The sequence below is a fragment of the Chrysemys picta genome, chromosome 3, assembly GCF_011386835.1.
Source record: "Chrysemys picta bellii isolate R12L10 chromosome 3, ASM1138683v2, whole genome shotgun sequence".
In the NCBI taxonomy this organism is placed as follows: domain Eukaryota; kingdom Metazoa; phylum Chordata; order Testudines; family Emydidae; genus Chrysemys; species Chrysemys picta.
In genome coordinates this window covers 148,180,282-148,200,123 of record NC_088793.1, presented here as the reverse complement: position 1 = coordinate 148,200,123, position 19,842 = coordinate 148,180,282, and the positions used below count along the sequence as shown (strand labels likewise).

General features: G+C 43.0%; 1 protein-coding gene across 2 annotated transcripts in view; it reads right to left on the bottom strand.

The window, feature by feature from the left end:
- The window catches only part of CMTR1 (cap methyltransferase 1), a 50,002-nt gene extending 30,362 nt beyond the window's left edge, over positions 1 to 19,640 (bottom strand). For both annotated transcript variants that reach the window (XR_255929.5, XM_005296336.5), the window contains exons 1-3: positions 19,503 to 19,640; positions 13,778 to 13,909; positions 7,062 to 7,213 (exon numbers count right to left, since the gene is read on the bottom strand). Coding sequence is in view for 1 of the 2 variants with exons in the window: in XM_005296336.5 (XP_005296393.1) it covers positions 7,062 to 7,213; positions 13,778 to 13,904 (279 nt within the window). In the remaining variant the exon portion in view is untranslated. The remainder of the gene's footprint in view (positions 1 to 7,061; positions 7,214 to 13,777; positions 13,910 to 19,502) is intronic.
- Between the last annotated feature and the right edge of the window lie 202 nt (positions 19,641 to 19,842).

Below are 19,842 nucleotides of genomic sequence, written 5' to 3'. Positions count from 1 at the left end.
ACTCCTGTGAGCTGTGGGCAGCAGGATAAATGATACCAAGTTGCACTGCTGTGATTAAAAAGTATGGCGTGTGCTTAATGAATCTCAATTGAGGCTTTCAGTATTCTCCTTCCGGCTCATTCCCATGATGAAGTGGGAACTTGATCTAGAGAATTAAATTTATAAAGACAACATTAGAAAATGTTCAGCTTTGCAAGAACAACCTGCTTCAATAAAAAAGCAGTGGGGAGGCCAGCAGCCATTTGTCACCACACAGCGTGGACGGTACAAGCTCTGCAAAATGCTGGTGCAGAAAGTTTTACAATGAGATGAATCCGGCTGCAAACAGATGCCCACAACTGCCACTGGTAAGAACCTGGAGCAATGCAGGACTCTCTCCGCCTTAAGCACAGTTTTTCTGACTTAGCCTAAGAGAAGAATTGTCATTAACTTGCACTTCTTAAGGCTTTTCTCTTTGTAGGTCTCAGCCACTAGACCATGAAAAGAACCTACATGGTCAGGTTTCGTTCTATTCAGTAGAGGGGGCACGCACACACACTTAAAACATGAGCTTAGGAGGAGTCAGTTTTAATCACTAAATTGTCTATTTCTCCCTCCATCTAAAAACCAGCAAAAGTAATTTCCATTGTTAACTACCAGCCTTTCCGAGAGGGGAAGTTAAACACATCAAATGGGCAGCATGTATCTCCATGGGCAGCCATTCTACTGTCTATTCTATCTGGCAATGAATTCCTAAGAAACACACTGGTCAAATCTGACAACTACTGAATCAGTTACATATTGACGTCTACGGCCATTGAATTCTGAACAAAGATTTAGTACCGAAGGGTTTTTGGTTTCCTGCTAGTACAAAATTGTTACTCTTGCTTTGGCAAACACTTTGACAGACACCATCAAATCTTTATTCCTAACAGTGTAAAAAATTAATCTTCCCAAATGCCCGTATCTGTGCTAGCTGCGTGAGAGACTCTCAGGGTATCAGAAAGGACAGTTAGTGGTTACAGCACTGGACTAGGATGCAGGAGAGTTGGATTTGATTCCTGGCTCAGCCACAGACTTCCTATGACACCTTTGGTAAGTCACATGGCCTCAGTTTCCCACATGTAAAATGGAAACAGCACTTCCCTACCTCAAGGGTGTTGGGAGGATAAAATCCTTTAATGATTGTGGTGCTCAGATACTATGGTGATGAGGGTCAGATATTTATTATTTGTATTAACATAGCACTTACTAGCCTAAAGATAAAGAATTAAACAGAACTGGATGCCCAGAGAAAGGCTCTCACCCTGCTGTCTGTCTACTCTAAGCACATTGTCTTAAACTGATATAGTCCCTGAGACAAGGTAAAGGCAGTTTTACACTTGGACTCCTTCTCCAGGGGAACTTGTCAATAACCTGAGGCTAAATCCAAGGTACTGTATTTAGCACGGACTAATAAATCCAACAAATCCTCTATTCAGGGCATAGGGGAATTATCAAATTTTGAAATGGCATTCAGTTTTCTGAAATCTATACAGAAGTCGCTTTCCCCAGGTTGATTGGTTGTTTTTTTACCTATCACTACTGGACAGCACCCAGGGCTGCTTGATGGCTCAATTATTCACAGAGCTAACATTTGCTTTATTTCCTCGGCCACTTTAAGTTTCAAGATGTTCTGGAATCTGACATGATCTTCTGGGGAGAGGAGCATGCCCTTCCTTGCCAATTACATACTGAATCACATCATTTTTTCCTGACACAGCAGAAACTATGTGCTGGAATTTATTGATACACCAGTTCTAATCTGCATGTTCAGCAATTAATCCATTGCTTCATGGGAAAGTCTCCTGTCTTTTTTAATCTGTCATAATTACATTATGTAATTCAGGGAGGATAACTGATGTTAAATTCTTAGTTTTTCTTTAAATTCAGTTTAACACATTTAACAAATGTCTCTCTTTTCTGCGAGTTTGATGTCATAATCCACCGGTTTTGTCTTAATATTATAAACGGGCCTTGCCATTTAGCTAACTGCTTACTTTCGGTAACAGAACTTTACTCCCCACCCTATGCTGTTGTTCCCGGGCCTAGCTTGGGCAGTCTCTAAATGTTCTTTAGCTAGTGAAAGTGTTCTGCAAGTATGTTTTGCATTTTTATAACATAAGTAACAACACTGGAGGAACCAACCATTTGTCTCTCCCAACTTTCTTCGATCAGGTCTAATGGACCACGAGGGCTGGTGGCCGTACAACAAATCGAACTGAGCTTGTGGGACTTCTCAATATGAAAATAAGAGATAAAGAAACGCTGTATCCCACTGTCTAGGTTCTGACTGTGTATCTTTTCAACATATTTTTAAGGGATTGAATAATCCTTTCCACTAGGCTATCCATCTGGGAATAATAAGGGGTCATTTGGATGGGTTTACTGCTCAAGAGTTGGTATAATTCTTATCAGGGATGCCTGGAAACTAGCTCTCTGATCCATCTGGATCTCTCTTGGGATTCCCATCGGTGACCCTAAGAACCACTCACTGGCAGCTGGCAAAGGGTTCACTATTTAGGCTATGTCTACACTAGCTCTTTTGTCAGTAAAACTTATGTCGCTGAGAGGTGCGGGGAAAAAAAGCACCCTGAGTGACATAAGTTACACCAACAGAAGCACTAGTATGGCCAGCACTCTGTCGGCAGGAGAGCATCTACCACCGTTTGCTGGGGGTGGTATAATTATGCCAACAGGAGAGCTCTCTTCCGTTGGCATTGAGTGACTACACAGGAGACCTTACAGTGGCGTTGCTGCTGCTGTACAGCTGTGCTCCCATAAGATCTCTAGTGTAGACATAGCCTTAGTGTCAGCAATTCCTAACAGACCTGAAATTCACTATACCTAATACCAATTATGGATAAATACCAGGAAAGAGCTGTGCCTTGACCAATATCAAACAAAAGCTGGTGTCACACCAGTCATTAATATCACCGTGAGATGCATATCCAGATGATATTTAAAGACTTATGTGCACCTACTGAAAAGATGTTTTAAACTATGTAACAAGGCAGAGTTGACCAACAGATTTTCTACCAGGCAAAGCATATCTATTCACCTATCCCTGTCCTCTGATGTGAATTAAACATTATAAGCCAAACACAGTGAGAGCTACATTTGCATGTCAAGTTAACATGAGGATGCGAAGTTGACATGGGGTCAGCACACCAGAGACCAAACAACGAGGGCATTTCAAATGTTTACGGGCCTCTACCTGGGGAAAAGAAAGCCGTTTGGGGTGTCCATTTATTGAGGAAATCACTTGAAGGGGACAGGGTATTCATGAAAACTTGGATCCTGGTTTTGACTGAAAACCAGCAGCACTGTGAAAGACTGAATCCTTGGGAGAAAAATCTTCATTAAATAGGAATCTACTTTATTTAATAGGAAATTTTATTAAATAGGAAAGCTAACCATTAATAAGTATAGATGTAGTATTGCATTTTATGTTATATGTATAATCCTGTTTCCACTTATCTTCACTCACTATCTTTCAAAACTTAACCTTTGATCACAAACTTATGATTGATTCACAATAAATATATTTCAGTGCTGTGATGTTATAAAGGACCTGATTGTGAGTTTTACTAGTCAAGCAGTGTGTGTACACCATCACTTTTGGGAACAACTTACTTGGCAATTTCTGTGACTGTCCAATGGTTAAGGACTGGATACTACAAGGGGATGCTTTCAGAGGGGCTCAGGGATTGGAATGCACCTATTGCCAACCTGCAAGGGGAAGTGAGGGCTTGCAAGACTCTGAGGAATCTGTTTCGGTGGCTAAGACTAGCAGATCAGGACACCCAGGTTAGCACCAGCAAGACTCAGTCCTGGGCACCCCAAGAAACTGTCACACCACCCTAGTAAACATGGTCACCAGCTCCTCTGCAATTCTCTTGGCAGTAGCACTGTGTAAATGAAACGCCTCAGGATATCGGGTTATATTGTCAAATAACTAAAATGTATCTGTTCCCCTGGATACGCCATTCTAATGGGTCCACAATATCCATTACAATCCTTTCAAATTATATGTGTACGGTAGAACTCAATAGATGTCTTTAATTGTTTCTGGTGCCACCATCTGACATTCAGGGCAGAACTGACACCATTCAGCTACTTCTTCAGGAACACTGGGCCAGAAAAATCTTTGTAAAATTGAGGCTAATATCTTGTCCCTCCCCCTATGCCCACTTAAGGAACTTCATGAGCCATCTTTACAAGCCCTTGCCTAAAACCTTGGTAACTACCAGCTGTTTCACCCACTTTTCAGTCTTAGGATGCTCACCTATCCATACAATATACCATTCAGCACTATACTGTAAGGGATTTTAGTTTGACCAACATTCTTCTCACCTAGTCCTTTATAGAAAGGTTTGAGGGCATTATCCTCTTGCTGATATTTAGCAATATCCATATTTTTTTCCATATTGTCAATATGGATACTTGCAGCCCTTAGCCCTCTTCCTTTCTCCCATGGTAGGGTGAGTCTTTCCCCTCTCCTTCAAAAGTATCTGAAAAAAGATCCTCGTCCTCTTCTTCCTTAAAACGTTTTCCAAACTGAGTCTGACTTCATGTGGTAACAGTCATAAGATCAGCCTCCTTTATTAAAGTTAGTGAAATGAGGAAGATCTTTCCTCGATACTACTGGGAAAGGGAATTTTTCAGCCATGCCCGTTCTCATAGGAATACTGTCTTGTCCATCTACTTGGAGCTTAACTGCTGCCAGGGAACATGCTTTAGTATCTCCATGGACACACCTAACGGTTATTGAGTTTATTGGCTGTGTATGTTTCAACACATGTTCTTGAACCAGGGGCTGGTGGTTTCCAAGTGAAGGTCTCCCCCACCCACCATGGAAAAGTTAACAATTTTTCCCCAGGAGCAGGTCTTAGCCCTGGAAAAAAAACCTCCTCAGGTGCCACAGTTTGTCATAGCGGTAGCAATTTTCTTTTTAGGTCTCCCATCCCACAATGTTCACCTCACAAGTAATGATGGGATTTGTTCTTAACCAGATTCAACATTGTTCCTGCTTCTGCCTTGCAGAGACAAAATCCTGACATTAGGAGACAGAGTTCCCCAGGGTCTCTGTTCTATGCTCCTCCACCCAGCTCTGAAATCACCTAGCAGGTTGGATAGAAACTGTTCCAGGACAAAGTATCTCAGTCATTTGAGCCATAGTGCAATGTTTCTGGATTTAATCCATTTTTGAAATAATTCCTTCAGATGGTTACTAGCTTCTCGAGGGTCTTCAGAATTTCTATATCAGAAGGACTAGGACCTCTGTTACTAGATCTTTGGATTATACCATCTCAACAGGGTTTCCATAACCCTTCTGTAGTCCTAGGCTTCTTGGCTCTCCAGTCCACTAGGCTTGTTGAGCCTTTCCAGTGAGATATGGGGTAAGCTAGAGGATCTTGTGGCCATCTGCAGGTCCAAGTTACCCTTTTGAATGTCAAGAGACATGCCTCCATATCATCTTCTATCTCTGGTATTAATGGTCTCATTTCTGGATTCCCCCATCCTGGGGTCAGGCGGGTCATCTCAGCCCACTGCTGATCCTCCTATTTGTGTTGCTGTTCTTGGCGTTTTCTGAACTCTGCTGTTAGTCACTGTTCAGTCTCCATCTGCTAGACAGCTAACCATCTTAATATCCCCGTCTCTTTGGGTGAGTCCCCTTGCAGTCCTTTTGATGATTTCATGTCTGCAACTGGGGACTTCAAAGACCACCCATCCTCCACTTGGGGCCCTGCCATCCAGGCTCTGGTCCATGCCTGGGGTCAGGCCCTACCTCCAGTTGCTGCTCCAGTGGCTCCAGCTAGCTCTTGCTCTGACCATCTTTCTTTCCTGGTCAGTCAGTAGCTGACCAAAGGTCTTCCCACTGGGTCTTTTGGGCTTTGTTCCAACTTCCAGGCCCTCAGACCACCCTGTCACAATGCTACAGAGCAGCAAAGGCTGGAAGAAACATGCATCATGTAGGCAACTATTGGTGATACAAGTTAGGCAGGCATCCGAGGGACAAGGCTCGAGAAGTGCAGCGCAGCCTCAAGATAAGTGGTTAATATTGTATGGCATGAGCACTTCATTGAGAAATGCCACACCCTAGATCGAGTTAGTCTTTTCTCCAACACATACAGGGATAGTTAGTGAAGTATACTCAGAAAACCAGACGTTGGATTTGCCACTGTTGGTGGCCAAAGTGGACTTAATTTGCAAAATCCCTTATTTGTTGGCTAAACTCTCTCTGTGCACGCACACCACTGTAGTCAGAACTCACATTGAACCCATTGTGCTCTACCAGGTGAGGTCACTAGGCACCAGTTGTAACTGTGCTATTCCCGTGTCAAAGGGGTATCACAACTTTCATGTCCCTTTTTCTGATATTTGTTAGCTCTAGAAGTTGCTGCCCACTCTCAGACTGACTTCTCATAAGCCCACAGGGGATCTGGTGCTACATGAAGGAAAGATTATTTTTTAGTAATATTTGGAAGGCCCGCTCTGAAGTTATGGCAAAGTAAAGCCTGCATGACACTTTATTAAAAGCTTCTCCAGTTGCCTCAGTGGAAAGATCCCCAATTTGGAAATGGTGATATAAAACAGATCTTCATCTAGTTTTACAAACGATGCCGGACTCCAGCACCTCAAGCTCACAGATGCATTTACATTTAAATCTATTTCAAAGATTTGCTGAGCCACAAACCAATTTGAAATTCTGCTGCCTGGGGCTACCAGGAATAAGTTTCTGTACAGAATGAGTGTACGGCAAGGCTGACTTGGATTTGAATGGAACTGAGGTCTCCCTGGCTACAAAGAAAGATTAAATTCACCATGGTTCTAGCCTTGTAATTAGCATCTGATCTGCCCAGGGTCACAGTCATCACTGGCTGTGATTGGTGCAGACAGAACAGTTCTCTGCATAAATCCTGGACTTGAAAGGTACAATGGTGAATGCCAGGGGCATCTCTCTCAGCAGAACGGACTCAATTTTGCTCTCAGCTGCTCATCTGGTTTTAGCAGCATGCTCGAAAGTGACCTTGACCTACCATGAGCTTTTGGGAGACGCTGTTATACATGGAGTAGCGGGAGGAGGTGCCCTCCACAAGAGAGTCTGCTTTGAACTCATTGCTGCCAGAGCCGAAGACCGGTCGCCTCTCATCGCTCTCACTGTCAGACCCACTGCCGCTACTGGAAGACTCTGAAAATGAAACAGAGGGGAGAAATTAACAAGCGTTTGTTTCACTAATCAGAGGGGAAGCTATATCCTGGGATTCCAAATTCACATCCCAGAAGGCTAGGGGATAGTGGAGAGTCTGCTTCAATAGCTCAGACTGGCTGTGAGGAGATGCAGACTTCAGATACGACTGAAGACAAAATACCAGCTGTCTTGCTACTTCATTTCACCATAAAGAAGGTGAAAGCCAACCCCCCTCACCTCAGGGGCTGCCACTTGACTTCTCCCTTGAGAACAAGCAGATATTTACATTTGTGAGAAACACCAATTCACATTCTTTTCTGATTAGTATAAAAAATGTTTTAGATATGTGGATTTACCGTACCAGATAATACCAATAGGGAAGGTGGGGGGTCATTCTTGACCATAATGATAATCCACTTATGCCCTGAACCATGATATTTAATTATCCTTATCTTACCGCATATAGGTAGGACCTAATTCTTTACCTTGCATATGTAAGTTTAGATGTACTGTAGCCTTGTATATAGCACATCTTCTCCCTATAATTGAGCAGTACACTGAAATGCTGTCAGAATGTGGTCCGAATTTCAGCGATACTGGGGAGACCCCATATGGCAGAATCTTCCATGACAACAAGGAGTGGGCAGCTGCCTAACCCCTTGGAGGTAGTGTTACCAGGGCAGTGGGACTGTTACTGAATGAGATTATGGGGGAGAGATGGTGCACAAAGCTCCCTCCTGGAGCAGATGCACAGCCTCTGCCTTTTCCTTCGTAAGAGTAGCTACTCGACATTCACCAAGTGGCTCAGTGAGGCATGCTGGAGACCTAGAGTGAAATACCAGCCCAGCACTCTGGATTCCAGGAAGGCAGATACCAGGATTTATCAATAATAAAAAAAAAAAAACCAAGAACAAAATAAAGCTTTTTACATGAAACCTGTTACACTGGAAACCAAACTCTACCCGCTTGCTGGGTGTAGGTCCGTGTAAAGGGCTCCAGCTCTTTCTCATATACCTGCTCACAAAATCTCTCTGGCCCAGTCAGCATTAAGGACTTTACGCTGGTGTAATTAGACTGATGGAGCTACACCAGTGCAAACCTCCAAAGACCCCATCTCACCCAAAAACAGGGAGCAGTGGGCTAAGGAGCAAGAAGGCCCCGGCCAGCCTGAACACCAGTGGTAGCAAGCTTCCCAACTACCTTCCTCCCACAGGGTTCTCTCGGGCATCATCCAACTGATATCACCCCACCAGAGGGCTCTGTGGGAACCCCAAAAATGCAACCCTCTGCTTGGGCCTCCTGCTCCAAATGCTGACACCCGTCAGTATCCCCCGTTTTTTAAATCGGTTTGAATCTGAATTTAATACAAAATATGTTAAGGCCTAAACTTATATCATCTTAAAATATTTGAATAAAAAAAAAAATGCTGCATCCATGAGCTTCTATCAAAAACTTGGAGTTAAAGGCTGCTTTTCTAAATAAAGAAAGAATCAGGGAAAAAACATCTAACTTTTGAGTTCAAGCTTTATAAATATGGCACAATAGGTCAGTCCAAGTAACTTAGGTGAGTAGGCACTTAAGCACTAGTCACTTTCACTTACGTATATTTGGAAAATTTCCCCGGCTGACCTGAAATAATCAGTTTAATTCAATGACTACAGTTAATCTCTCTGTTTAATAAATTATTTAGTTATAAATGTGAAACATGTTTTGATAAGAGAAGTTTATGTAGCCAAAACATTTGTGTTTAATAAAAATAAATGTTATATGCTGTTTTGTGCATGTAAATAAATACCAGTTACCATCCTAATGCATAAGAACGGCCATACTGGGTCAGACCAATGGTCCATCCAGCCCAGTACCTTGTCTTCTGACAGTGAACAGTGCCAGATGCTTCAAAGAGAAGACAGACAGATAGAGGAGGGCACTTACTGAATGATTCATCCCTTATTGTCCTGTCCCAGCTTTTGGCAGTCAGAGGTTTAGGGACACCCAGAGCATGCGGTTACATCCCTGACCATCTTGGCTAATACCCATTGATGGATCTAGCCTCCATGAATTTATCTAATTCTTTTTTTAATCCACTTATACTTTTGGTCTTCACAACATTCCCTGGCAACGAGTTCCACAGGTTGATTGTGCATTGGGTGAAGAAGTATTGCCTTATGTTGGTTTTAAACCTGCTGCCTATTAATTTCATTGGGTGACTCCTGTTCTTGTGTTAGATGAAGGAGTAAACAACACTTCCTTATTCACTTTCTTCACACCAGTCATGATTTATAGACCTCTATCACACACCCTGTTAGTCTCATCTCTTTTCCAAGCTGAACAGACCCAGTCTTTTTAATCTCTCCTCATATGGAAACTGTTCCATACCCCTAATCATTTTTGTTGCCCTTCTCTGTACCTTTTCCAATTCTAATGTATCTATTTTGAGATGGGATGACCAGAACCACATGCAGTATTCAAGCTGTGGGCGTACCATGGATTTATATAGGGGAGTTATATTTTTTTTATAGTTTATTATCCATCCCTTTCTTAATAGTTCCTAACACAGTTAGCTTTTTTTGACAGCCGCTGCACACTAAGTGGATATTTTCAGAGAATTATCCAGGACAACAAGATCTTTTCCTAGAGTGGTAACAGCTACGTTAATCTCAAATACACATACAAAATGATGGAGTCTACGTTTTCCAATGTGCATTACTTTGCACTTCTCAACAATGAATTTCATCTGCTATTTTGCTACCCAGTCACCCTGTTTTGAGAGATCCCTTTCTAACTCTTCACAGTTAGCTTTGGACTTGACTACCTTGAGTAATTTTGTATCATCTGCAAATTTGTCATTTCACTGTTTATCCCCTTTTCCACAGGATTTCCAGATCCTTGGGGGACCCTACTATTTACCTCACTCCACTATGAGGACTGACCATTATCCCATGACTGCTTACTTTGCTTAAGACCCCTCAGGTGTGGGACCTTGTCAAAGGCTTTCTGGAAGTCCAAGTACACTATAGCTAACGGATAACCCTCGTCTACAAGCTTGTTCACACCCTCAAAGAATTCCAATAAATTGGGGAGGCATGATTTCCTTTTTCAAAAGCTGTGTTGACTCTTCTCCAATATATTGTGTTCATCTGTCTCTCTGATCATTCTGTTCTTTACTATAGTTTCAACCAGTTTTCCTGGTACTGAAGTTATGCTTACCAGCCTGTAATTGCCACGATCACCTCTGGTGCCTTTTTCAAAAAAATCAGCATTACATTAGTTATCCTCCAGTCATCTGCTACAGGGGCTGATTTATGCAATAGGTTACATACCACAATTCGGAGTTCCACAATTTCATATTTGAGCTCCTTCAGAACTCTTTGGTGAATAGCATCTGGTCCTGGTGACCTATTATTCTTTAATTTATACATTTGTTCCAAAACCTCCTCTATCGACATCTCAATCTGGGGCAAATCCTCTGATCTGTCATATAAAAAGAATGGCTCAGATGTGGAAATCTCCCTCACGTCCTCTGCAGTGAAGACTGAGGCATTTAGTTTCTCTGCACCTCAATCATCCATTGGCTCACTGGTTATTTGGCAGGCATCCTGCTTCTGATGTACTTTAAAAGAAAAAAAAAATTTGCTGTTGGAGTGTCTTTTGCTAGTTGGTCTTCAAATTCTTTTTTGGCCTGTCTCAGAATACTTTTACACTTGCCTTGCTAGAATTTGTGCTCCTTTCTATTTTCCTCAGTAGGACTGACTTCCAATTTTTAAAGGATGTCTTTTACTTTCTAACTGCCTTTTTTACTCTGTTTAGCTATGGTGACTTTTCGGTCCTCTTACTTTTTTTTGTTTGTTTGTTTTTAATTGGGGTATTAATAGAGGCTTAAACTAAATTTTAGTGTTTTTAAATAGTTTCCATGCAGCTTGCAGGCATTTCACTCTGACTGTTCCTTTTAATTTCTATTTAACTAGACTCCTAATTTTTGTGTAGTTTCCCTTTTTGAAGGGAAATGCCACCGTGGCGGCTTTCTTTAGTATCTCCCCCCTACAAGGATGTTAAATTTAATTACATTATGGTCACTATGCAGCTATATTCACCTTTGTACCAGATCCTCTGCTCCTTTCAGGAGCTTGCCTCTCCCCTTGTGGGTTCCAGGAACAGTTGCTCCAAGAAGCAGATATTAACAGTGCCTAGATACTTTATCTCTGCATCTCATCTTGAGGTGACATACCCAGTCAATAGGGGGTGGGGGTGGGGGGGGAGGAGAAGAGAATAGCTGAAATCTCCCATTATTAGTGGGTTTTCTCTTTCTATAGCTTCTCTGATCTCCCTGAGCATTTCACAATCAGTCACCATTCTGGTCAGCTTGTCGGTAGTATATTCCTACTGCTATTATTCAATCAACTGGAATTTTCATCCATAGAGATTCTATGGTACAGTTTGATTCATTTAAGATATTTACTATATTTGACTATGCTTTCTTTCACATTTAGTGCTACTCCCTCACTAGCATGATCAACTTTGTCATTCACTTATATATTTATTTTGCAGCTTAGCACAAACCATGAGCAAAACTAAGTCGTAAATAAGCAATATCACTCACAATTTTCTGAGCATACTAACAATATACAGTTAAGAATCTAAAAATATTAAGCTATATAATTGCTTAAATAAATGTATAGTTATATTGTACCCTCTTGAGTAGAAAAAAATACACCTCTACCCCGATATAACATGAATTTGGCTATAATGAGGTAAAGAAGCGCTCGGGGGGGGGGGGGGGGTCTGGCTGCGCACTCAGGCGGATCAAAGCAAGTTTGATATAACGCAGTTTCACCTATAATGCAGTAAGATTTTTTGGCTCCCGAGGACAGCGTTATACCGGGATAGAGGTATATGTACCAAATCTAGCATAAAGGCTCTATGTAGTTATAAATAAACATGTTTTATTGGCTATATCAACATGTAAGAATGCACCTTTCTTTAGAAAGGTAACTGAAGTACAAATGGAAAAGTTGATTAAAACTGATTATTTAAATTGTGGCTTAATCCACCCTGGCCCCAAGGATCCTTGGCATCAACACTCCCTTCCCAGTGAGGAGAAACAGCTCTTTCAGAGACATCAGGTTGTCAGGGATTTGTAGAATATTTGTAGTGACCACTCAATAACTCTCTTCATTAGCTGGGAACATTGAGCAAGACTAGAGACCAGAAACTGTGTGGCAAGTGTCACCACTGCCACATCCCAGTTAAAGAGACCCCCACAAGTGGCCCCACAAGCCAAGCTGGCAGTCTAGTAGCTACCATGCCTACAGCCATTGGCAGCTAGGAAGGTTTCTGCACTGCAGGGCACAAAGCTGCCTTCTTCTCCCATATTGAGCTGGAATACTGCCTGAGGCCCAATGTTTTCAAAGTAGAGAAGACATCAGCCACAACTCCCATCTCAGCCAATAGAAGTCACTCATTTAACACTTTTGCACAACTTTGTGATCAGCCATTCAGTGTAAGCAGAACTGCTGGGCACCACTGTGGTTAATGCTATCCAGGTACCAATTAATAAGTTACTAAATTTCATCTGAGTTATAGCCAAATGGTGAATTATTAAACCAGCTTTAATAGCAATTTTTAAGAAAGCATTTGACCAACATGAAGGTTGGGTTTTAAAGCAAATACATTGGTTTGGGAGAAGGAGTTAATCCAGTGGTCAAATACAAAATAAACATATCAATGTAAAACAGTAAGCGTTCACACTAAATTCAATCGCAGTCATCTGCAACCAATGTGGCAGAGCCTACTGTGGGCACACAGAGATGCCCGAGGTGTGCCAAACTGAAGGCTATACTGGCAGCTTCCCAAGAGCTGGAATGTGACACCTATATCTTTTCTGCTTCTTCCTAATGGACAGATAAATGTGGAGGTGGTGAGGGGGGCAGGGTGTTCAGATATTTCAGGCCTGTTTTTTAATGTTAGAAATCCAGGTAGTGTCTGAAGAACAAGTGAAACAAGAGGTCATCAGAAGAGCCAAGAGAACGAAAGTAACAGCAGTGGAGAGAAGGGAAATGTAACCGCTTTTAAAAAAACTCTGTTCATGTTATTCAAATTCAGTGACTAATTAACACTACAGAGAATGGATGCATTTGGATTCAGCACACTGCCCCTTCAATTAAGGTGCATGAGCTCGCAATATGCATCTTTTGAGAAATTCAGAAGGCCCTCCAGGTAAGCCCATCCATGACATTCTCAATATTTCTAATGTACAAAAGAAAAAAAAAAGTAGATACAAGGGACAAAGCAAACAAAGGTTATAGGATTCATTGTTATTTCAGATGGCAGTAAAGAGTGTCCAGATAAGATTATGAAGGAGAAAAAATGTGTGTCTCCCCCTCTCCCCACCCAGTTCGGGGACAGAAACTATGTAGTCCTTCCTTCTAGAGAGGGTTAAGGCACTGAACTGGGATCCAGAATACCTGCAGCCAATCCAGTTGATTAATTAAATCCCTGAAGAGAAAAGCAGCCTTTCCTACGGTCATTTCCTTACAACTCTGATGCCCCTACTACTACTAATCTTACCTTGAGTTGCATGATTACTACATGGAGGTTCATCATCGGAAGTGGAACTGAGGTTCAGTCCCAGATCTTCCGCTCTCTTTTTCTGCTTCTGGTTGCTGTTAAATTCAGGCTCTGCTCGTCTCTTCATTTTTACTGCAAGAAGAGATCAAAGAGTAACCATCCAGCAAGTTCACTTCCTCCTACACCTTGATGCTGGGGCAAGGTCTCTGTTGTTGCTGCAGCCCAGCAGAGTACATGATTTTTCATGCTATTTGGGCAGTATGCTTTGCCTCCAAAACCGGTCACAGATAAAAGTGGTTGCTTTTCCCTGGAAGCCATCCAAACCTGTTAGTCCAAAAACACGGAACCAGGACACCCAGCAGCTTTCCCTACTGTGGATTAAATAGGTCAACAACTATATGTGAAACTCGCCAACCAGGAGACGAGAGAGTAACTGATGAGAGGTCTCCCCACACTTGGGAACTCAGACGTTTGATTTGGCTCCAAAAGGGCTTTTTAACAGTGCATGTTCGAGATTCATACTGCACTTGCAGTAAATAATTGAGGGAATACAAAATCAGTTCAGTGGGTGTTTTCAGTTTCCTCTGAAAAGCTGCATAAAGGAGCCAACTTCTTCTGAAGGAGACAGAACATTCTGAAACCTGATCAGTGTTCGCAGGATTTTTTTTTTTTAAAGTTAGTTTTCCTACCCTTTTTATAGCAAAGCTGTAAATAAGGATGCATACGGAAGTGTCTTTCCCATTACACTACATTAGTTGGGACCCTCCTTTCAGATGATGTCATGGTATCCTCTCACACTGAGGATACCTCTCCAGAGGAGGAAACTCCAGTTATTAGAGACAGGCAATAGTTGTGGGGGATTTAGTCATTAGAAATGTAGATAACTTGGTTTGCGATGACCGGGAGAACCGCATGGTGACTTGCCTGTCTAGTGCAAAGGTTGCAGATCTCGAGTCATCTAGATAGACTTAAGTGTAGTGCTAGGGAGGAGCCGATGGTTGTGGTACACGTAGGTACCAATGACATAGGGAAAGATAGGAGAGAGGTCCTGGAGGCCAAATTTAGGCTGCTAGATAAGAGATTGACATCCAGGACCTCCATGTTAGCATTCTCTGAAATGCTTCCAGTTCCACGCACAGGGCCGTTAGACTGGCAGAACTACAAGGTCTCAATGCATGGATGAGATGAAGGTGGAGGGAGGAGGGGTTTAGATTTATTAGGAGCTGGGGAAACTTTTGAGAAAGGGGGAGCCTATACAGGAAGGATAGGCTCCACCTAAACCAAAATGGAACTAAATTGCTGGCACTTAAAATTAAAAAGGTCGTAGAGTAATTTTTAAACTAAGGGCTGGGGGGAAATCGACAGGTGCGGAGGAGCACGTGGTTTGGACAGAGATATCCCTTAGGGGAGGATCTATTAATGGAGATTCTCCATGTCCTAGAAAGGAGAAGAGGATGGAAGATGATAAAATACAGGTAGGATCTGATGAGAAACAGTCAAATGAAAAAAAAGTCCAATTCAATTACATCATGTAATGGCAGACAGCTAAAAAGTGACAAGTTTTTAAAGTGCTTCTATACCAATGCTAAAAAGTCTAAATACACCTTTACCCCGCTATAACACAACCCCGCGTATAGTGCGGTAGCAGCGGGACTCTGGCGGCGCTTTAAAGGGTCCAGAGCTCCGGCTGCTGCGGGGAGCCCCAGGCCCTTTAAATCACTGCTGGAGCCCTGCCGCCCCTACCCCAATATAACGGGGTTTCAGTTATAACGCAGTAGGGATTTTTGGCTCCCCACAACTGCGTTATAGCGGGGTAGAGGTGTAATAAGATGCGTGAACTAGAGTGCCTTATATTAAATGAGAATATTGATATAATAGGCATCATAGAAACTTGGTGGAATGAGGAAAATCAATGGGACACAGTAATACCAGGGTACAACATATATCAGAAGGACAGAACAAGTCGTGCTGGTGGGGGAGTGGCACTATATGTGAAAAAGCGTAGAATCAAATGAAGTAAAAAAATCTTAAATGAACCAAACTGTACCATGGAATCTCTATGGATAGTAATTCCATGCTCTAATAAGAATATAGCAGTAGGAATATATTACCAACCACCTGACCAGTATGGTGATAGTGATTGTGAAATGCTCAGGGAGATTTAAAGAGGCTATTAAAATAAAACTCAATAATAATGGGGGATTTCAACTATCTCCATACTGACTCGGTACATGTCACCTCAGGATGGGATGCAGATAAAGTTTCTTGACACCTTAAATGACTGCTTCTTGGAGCAGCTAGTCCTGGAACCCACAAGAGGATAGGACTAAATCAGGAAGTGCCTAAGTGACGCACAGGTCGTGGTCCAAGAGGTGAATATAGCTGGACCACCTGGCAATAGTGACCATAATAATTAAATTTAAACATCCCTGTGGCAGGGAAAACACTACAGCAGTGCAACACTGTAGCATTTCATTTCAGAACGGAGGGCTACACAAAAATGAGGAAGTTAGTTAAAGAGAAATTAAAAGGTACAGTGCAAAAAGTGAAATCCCTGCAAGCTGCATGGAAACTTTTTAAAGACACCATAATAGAGGTTCAGTGTAAATGTATACTCCAAATTAAAAAAAAAAAAACACAGTCAGAGAACCAAAAAAGTGCTACTGTGGCTAAACAAAGTAAAAGAAGCAGTGAGAGGCAAAAAGGCATCCTTTAAAATACTAGAAGTTAAATACTAGTGAGGAAAATAGGAAGTGTAAAAATATAATTAGGAAGGCCAAAAAGGAATTTGAAGAACAGCTAGCCAAAGACTCAAAAAGTAATAGCAAAAAAAAAAAAAAAGAAAAAAAGAAAAAAATGTGTAAGTACACCAGAAGCAGGAAGCCTGCTAAACAACCAGTGGGGCTACTGGACAATCGAGATGCTAAAGGAGCACTCAAGGATGATAAGGGTATTGTGGAGAAACTAAATTAACTCTTTGCTTTGATCTTCACAGCTGAGAATGTGAGGGAGATTCCCAAACCTAAGCCATTCTTTTTAGGTGACAAATCTGAGGAACTGCCCCAGATTGAGGTGTCATTAGAGGAAGTTTTGGAACAAATTGATAAACTAAACAGTAATAAGTTACCATGACCACATGGTATTCACCCAAGAGTCCTGAAGGAACTCAAATGTGAAATTGCAGAACTACTAACTGTAGTCTGTAACCCATCATTTGGTACAGAAGCTGATTTAAATGACTGGAGAATAGCTAATGCGACACCAATTTTTTAAAAGGGTTCCAGATGTGATCTGGCAATTACAGGCCAGTAAACCTGACTTCAATACCAGGCAAATTGGTTGAAACTATAGTAAAGAACAAAATTGTCAGACACACAGATGAACATAATTTGTTGGGGAAGTCAACATGGTTTTTGTAAAGGGAAATCATGCCTCACCAGTCTACTAGAATTCTTGAGGGGGTCAACAAGCATGTGGACAATGGGGATTCAGTGGATATAGTGTACCTAGATTTTCAGAAAGCCTTTGACAAGATCCCTCACCAAAGGCTTTTAGGTAAAGTAAGCTGTCATGTGATAAGAAGGAAGGTCCTCATGGATTGTTAACTGGTTAAAAGATAGGAAACAAAGGGTAGGAATAAATGATCAGTTTTCAGAATGGAGTAAAGTAAATAGTGGTGTTCCCCAGGGGTCTGTACTGGAACCAGTCCTATGCAACATATTCATAAATGATCTGGAAAAAGGGTTACGCAGTGAGGTGACAAAATTTGCAGACGATACAAAACTACTCAAGATAGTTAAGTCCCAAGCAGAATGCGAAGAGCTACAAAAGGATCTCTCAAAACTGGGTGACTGGGCAACAAAATGGTAGATGAAATTCAATGTTGATAAATGTAAAGTCATGCATATTGGAAAACAATCTCAACTATACATATAAAATGATGGGGTCTAAATTAGCTGTTACCACTCAAGAAAGAGATCTTGGAGTCATTGTGGATAGTTCTCTGAAAACATCCACTCAATGTGCAGCGCCAGTCAAAAAGGGCAAACAGAATGTTGGGCATCATTAAGAAAGGGATAGATAATAAGGCAGAAAATATCATATTGCCTCTATAATAATCCATGGTACGCCCACATCTTCAATACTGCAAGCAGATGTGGTTGCCCCATCTCAAAAAAAAGATATATTAGAATTGGAAAAGGTTCAGAAAAGGGCAACAAGAATTATTAGGGGTATGGAATGTTTTCCGTATGAGGAGAGATTAATAAGACTGGGACTTTACAGCTTGGAAAAGAGACTACTAAGGGGGGATATGATTAAGGTCTATAAAATCACAGCTGGTGTGCAGAAAGTAAATAAGGAAGTGTTATTTACTCCTTCTCATAACAAAAGAACTAGGAGTCACCAAATGAAATTAATAGGCAGCAGGTTTAAAAACAAAAGGAAGTATTTCTTCACACAATGCACAGTCAATCTGTGGAACTCCTTGCCAAAGGATGTTGTGAAGGCCAAGACTATAACAGGGTTCAAAAAACAACTAGATAAATTCATGGAGGATACATCCATCAATGGCTATTAGCCAGGATGGGCAGGGATGGTGTCCCTATCCCCTCTTTGCCAGAAGCTGGGAATGAACGACAGGGAATGGATCACTTGATGATTACCTGTTCTGTTCGTTGCCTCTGGGGCACCTGGCATTGGCCACTGTCAAAAGACAGAATACTGGGCTAGATAGACCTTTGGTCCAACCCAGTGTGGCCATTCTTATGTTACCGAAGAGTTTGTTGACAGATAAACAACCACTGCGTAACCCAGGGGAGCAGTAACAAGTGATGGTCGACTATCTTCCACTGAACTCAAACAAGCCTGAGGAGTTTGCTGGGGAAAATGCCAGTGAATGGAAAGGGACATAGTGTAAGAACTAGGTTCTTTTGGGGTAGGTGAAGTGCTGAAGGAATCTCACTTAAATAATTAACATGAAGAACAAACAATCTCTGTCTGTAGTCTACAGGATTAAAACCCAAGGAAATAAAGAACTGAAAGCTAACAGACTGGCAGCACCATAGACCTATCCAGACTAAAAATCCACCCAGGTGGTGCGGGGGGGGGGGGGGGGGGGGTCTTGAAACTACTCTTAAAATCGCGTCAGCAGAAACGAACTGAGCACAATTCTGCCCTGAGATACACATTCGCGACATCCCACGAAGTCAGTGGGTGCTGCAGGTTTGTAACCAATGGCAAAATTAGACCCACACGTGACAGCAATTGTCTCCTACTCCGAATTAGGATGTATGTACAAAGCCCTTCACAAAAGACCGCAGCATCAGACAGATTCATTAGCCCAAAGGGGCCCACTTCATTGGGGGCCCGCGGTCCGCTCTCAGTGCGGCGTCTTACACCCCCCTCAGGCTGTCCCCAGAGGGCAGCGCAGAGCGGGTCCCATTCGCAGCGGTGTTTGTTTCTCCAGCCTCTTTCCACCGCCGACACCCGGGAGCGCTACACAGGCGGCGAGCACGGGCGCGCCCGCGACGGGGGGATGCGAGGCGAGGCGCGGCACACGGGGAGAGGCACAGCACAGCCGCCGCGCAGAGCTAGGCCCTGGGGGCCGGGGCAAATGCCGACCCCCTGCAGCTCCCCTGGGGGAGCAGGAACGCCCCCGCCGGGCGGCGGGCGCAGGGGAGCGGCAGGGCCGAAGGTCGGGGCGAGGGTCACGGGCGGCACTCACTGGGGCGGGGTCTCAGGCCGGCACCATGGCCCGCAGGCGGCGGCGGCGAGAGAACCAGGCCGACTCCGCTCCGCTCACTTTCGTTTCTCCAGCTCCCCGTCGCGCTCAGGGTCCTCCCTCTCTCGTGGCGCGTACCAGTGACGTATGGGCTACCCCCCACCCCCTCCCGCGCCTGCGCCGAGAGTAGCTAGGGCTGGGGCCACCCGAGAGCGGGTTGAAAGCAGACGGGGGGAGGAGAATAAGGAGGCGGGAGAAGGGGGCGGGACCATTAGTCTGGGTCCGTCACTGCGGGGCGGGGCATCCTTGGCCCAACCCCCGCCCCTGGGAGGGGCTGGAGCAC